Source organism: Triticum aestivum, chromosome 7D (assembly GCF_018294505.1).
Source record: "Triticum aestivum cultivar Chinese Spring chromosome 7D, IWGSC CS RefSeq v2.1, whole genome shotgun sequence".
In the NCBI taxonomy this organism is placed as follows: Eukaryota; Viridiplantae; Streptophyta; class Magnoliopsida; order Poales; family Poaceae; genus Triticum; species Triticum aestivum.
The window spans coordinates 62,196,488-62,199,226 of record NC_057814.1 but is presented as its reverse complement, the minus strand read 5'-3'; the positions used below and the strand labels follow the sequence as shown (position 1 = coordinate 62,199,226).

The window sequence follows — 2,739 nt, the reverse complement described above, 5'->3', positions numbered from 1 at the left end:
ATCTTTGCGCTTGGGGCAATGACGCAGCTAGTGAGGTAATACCGAGGCGCGTCAATTGCTGGTTGAAAACTATTTCCAAACCCCCTCTTTGGCCCTCATGGGTCACTGAGAATTTCTGAAAGGGCCCCCTCTCCTTGGAGAGGGCAAGGCCCTACAAATTCAATATCAAAATTTGAAATCTTGACTTGAAACCAAACTTTGTCAAGGGTTTTGCTCTACCTTAGTTTTTGCTTCGATCAGATAAAGTAGTTCAGTCAGGGCATGGATTTTAGGGCCTTTAATCATGTGCATATTAAACATTTTTTATTAGTGAAATCAAATGCCTAAAAGTCCATGCCTGACTTATAAACCAAATGCTAACCAAGGCTTTCAACTGAAGGCCTCTGGCTTAAAATTGAATTCAAATTTTCTACTGTTTTTTTTTTCAGAAGTTTGCAAGTCAGACTATGTTCTTTGGTAGTGGTACTTAGCAATGTGGCATGTGATAGAACAAGATAGTTTGTCATTGTTACAGCATAAAGCTTCAAGTACATAGGCTATGAGGAATTCTTGTGTTTTCAGTCCTGTAGGTTTCCACAGATCATGACATTTATCTTCTACTCTTTTTCCATCATATTCCTAAGTTTGTAAAATCCTTTTAACTAAAGAAGCCCTAAAAATGACAAGAATAAGGACCCTGGTTAATACAAAAGATTCCTTACCTTACCTTTCATTGTCAACCATCGTGGAACCTGAACCCATGCAACAAAAGGCAAACAGAACTACTCCCTCCGTTCCAAAATAGATGACTCAACTTTGTACTAACTTTAGTACAAAGTTAGTATAAAGTTGGGTCATCTATTTTGGAACGGAGGGAGTATATATATAACCAGGATGGGATGGAAAAGATTTACTTCATGCATGCATGGAGGGGTGACTAGCGAGCATGGTGAGCCATGGTTCCTAGCAAAAGGAACATGCACAAAATGGCTGGGGGATTTGATCGGTTGAGGTGCAAAAATGGCACTTCAAATGCACAAACAAGTTATATTGTTGACCAATGGACCTAGACACGCTAAAAACCTACAGTCAGTCAATCAGCTAGTTGTAAGAAGAGCACGCTGCCAGGATGCAACATCATACTTCTGGCCTGAACACTGTGTTTATGAACTCCTTCAGGTTGTTGCAGGGCAAGATCTGGATATCGAGATCGAGAGGTTTGAGCAGCTTCTCTGAAGTCTTGGGGACGACGCATTTCCTGTAGCCCAACTTCGCGATAGCCATCACCCGCTTATCCATTCTTGGCACCTTAAAGAGCAAAAATGAAAGAAACATTACCACACATTGCAGTTAGAACAGGCTAACATAAGCAACAAAAAAGCCTACAAAATAAAGTTGGATAAGCAAATGCACATTTCCTTGCGACATATTATTTCTCTGTCATTTCAGTCAAGATTGGAGTATATAGTGCAAACTGAAAGAACAGATTGATAGGGGACTGTTGCCTCATAGGGTCTACTTCCAATAGTAATGCATGCCAAGTATGTTCCGTAATAAAGCTAATGCATGTTATTATTTTCTACATCCATTACACATTTCCACATCATTCTTCCAAAAGTCTAGTTCCTTGTTTATGCATGACCACTTGACACGCCTAGCAACACTAGTATCAGATGGGTGGTCAAGTCCACTAGCATTTATTCACGATGTATCTAGGAAATACATCTTAAAAGACATCTAGCAAAAATAATGTCCAAAATGATGACGGTCAGATTGTTTTATTGTGCATTGTGGACAGAGGCATAGCCCAGCTGGCATGGGCGGGCTCCTGTCCACCCGCGTTTGAGCCTCCGTGCTCGCAATGGCGGGTTGTCACACGCTCTGCTTAATTAAGACCGAGGAGGTTCTTCCCCCTGTGGCGTCACTTTTTAACTGTGCACTTACATTTTACAAACCAATATCCATTTAAATAAATTTATGGTAAATTGCCTGACCCAAAAGATTTATTGCACTTTTGCCATGTATGAAATCCATAAACGAAAAGTACATAATCAGGTATAGCAAAAGGTTAGCCATTCTAACATGCATTTGCATAATTAGGAAAAGCATATAAGCCAATAAATGGCTAACAGGTACTCCCTCTGTCTCATAATATAAGATGTATTACATCCAATGTACTCACATATTAGATATAATAACATCTTATATTACGGGACGGAGGGAGTACTTGATAGCGTTGCAAATTCTTCCAGGGCAACATATCGTATCACGATATTATTTAATTTTTTTTTTGCTAATTAAGTTGTTTTCTGGGTCAGGGCACTGTAGTTGTTGGAAAACATGATTAGTAGGGCCATACATCTCTCTCTCATGAACGTGTCAAATAGCTCCATGGCTCTGCAAAATTTACTGGTGGTAGTAAAATTTATTGGCTTCAGTTGAATGATCGGAGGTACAATTCCTAAGCACTGTTATAGGCTTCCTATTTCCCAATTAACATATTCCTTATCTTCCGAAGGCACATTTTCCTCGTCAAACACAAGCTCTTTCCTTTAAGCCGCAAAAGTACCAACTAAGAATATTCACAGCCAACAATGGTCACACAAAGCAGAAAAACATATAAACTTACAGTTCTAAGTTCACCACCAAGGCCAATCTCTCCAATAAATGCAATATCATTTGGGATAGGAAACTCCAAGAAACTGAAAACAAGAAGGAAAAGGGTTACTTCATTAAACAGATACAAAGAAATATAGACAA

The 2,739-nt window shown here is 39.3% G+C and overlaps 1 protein-coding gene and 1 pseudogene across 1 annotated transcript in view; one reads left to right on the top strand and one right to left on the bottom strand.

Annotated features, from left to right (window-relative positions):
* Positions 1–151, top strand: LOC123171647 (uncharacterized; annotated as a pseudogene).
* Positions 152–992: 841 nt separating this feature from the next.
* LOC123167654 (DNA repair protein RadA) overlaps positions 993–2,739 on the bottom strand; it is a 9,844-nt gene continuing 8,097 nt past the window's right edge. The window contains exons 14-15 of the mRNA XM_044585486.1: positions 2,609–2,681; positions 993–1,287 (exon numbers count right to left, since the gene is read on the bottom strand). Coding sequence (XP_044441421.1) covers positions 1,117–1,287; positions 2,609–2,681 — 244 coding nt within the window. The 3' untranslated portion in view covers positions 993–1,116. The remainder of the gene's footprint in view (positions 1,288–2,608; positions 2,682–2,739) is intronic.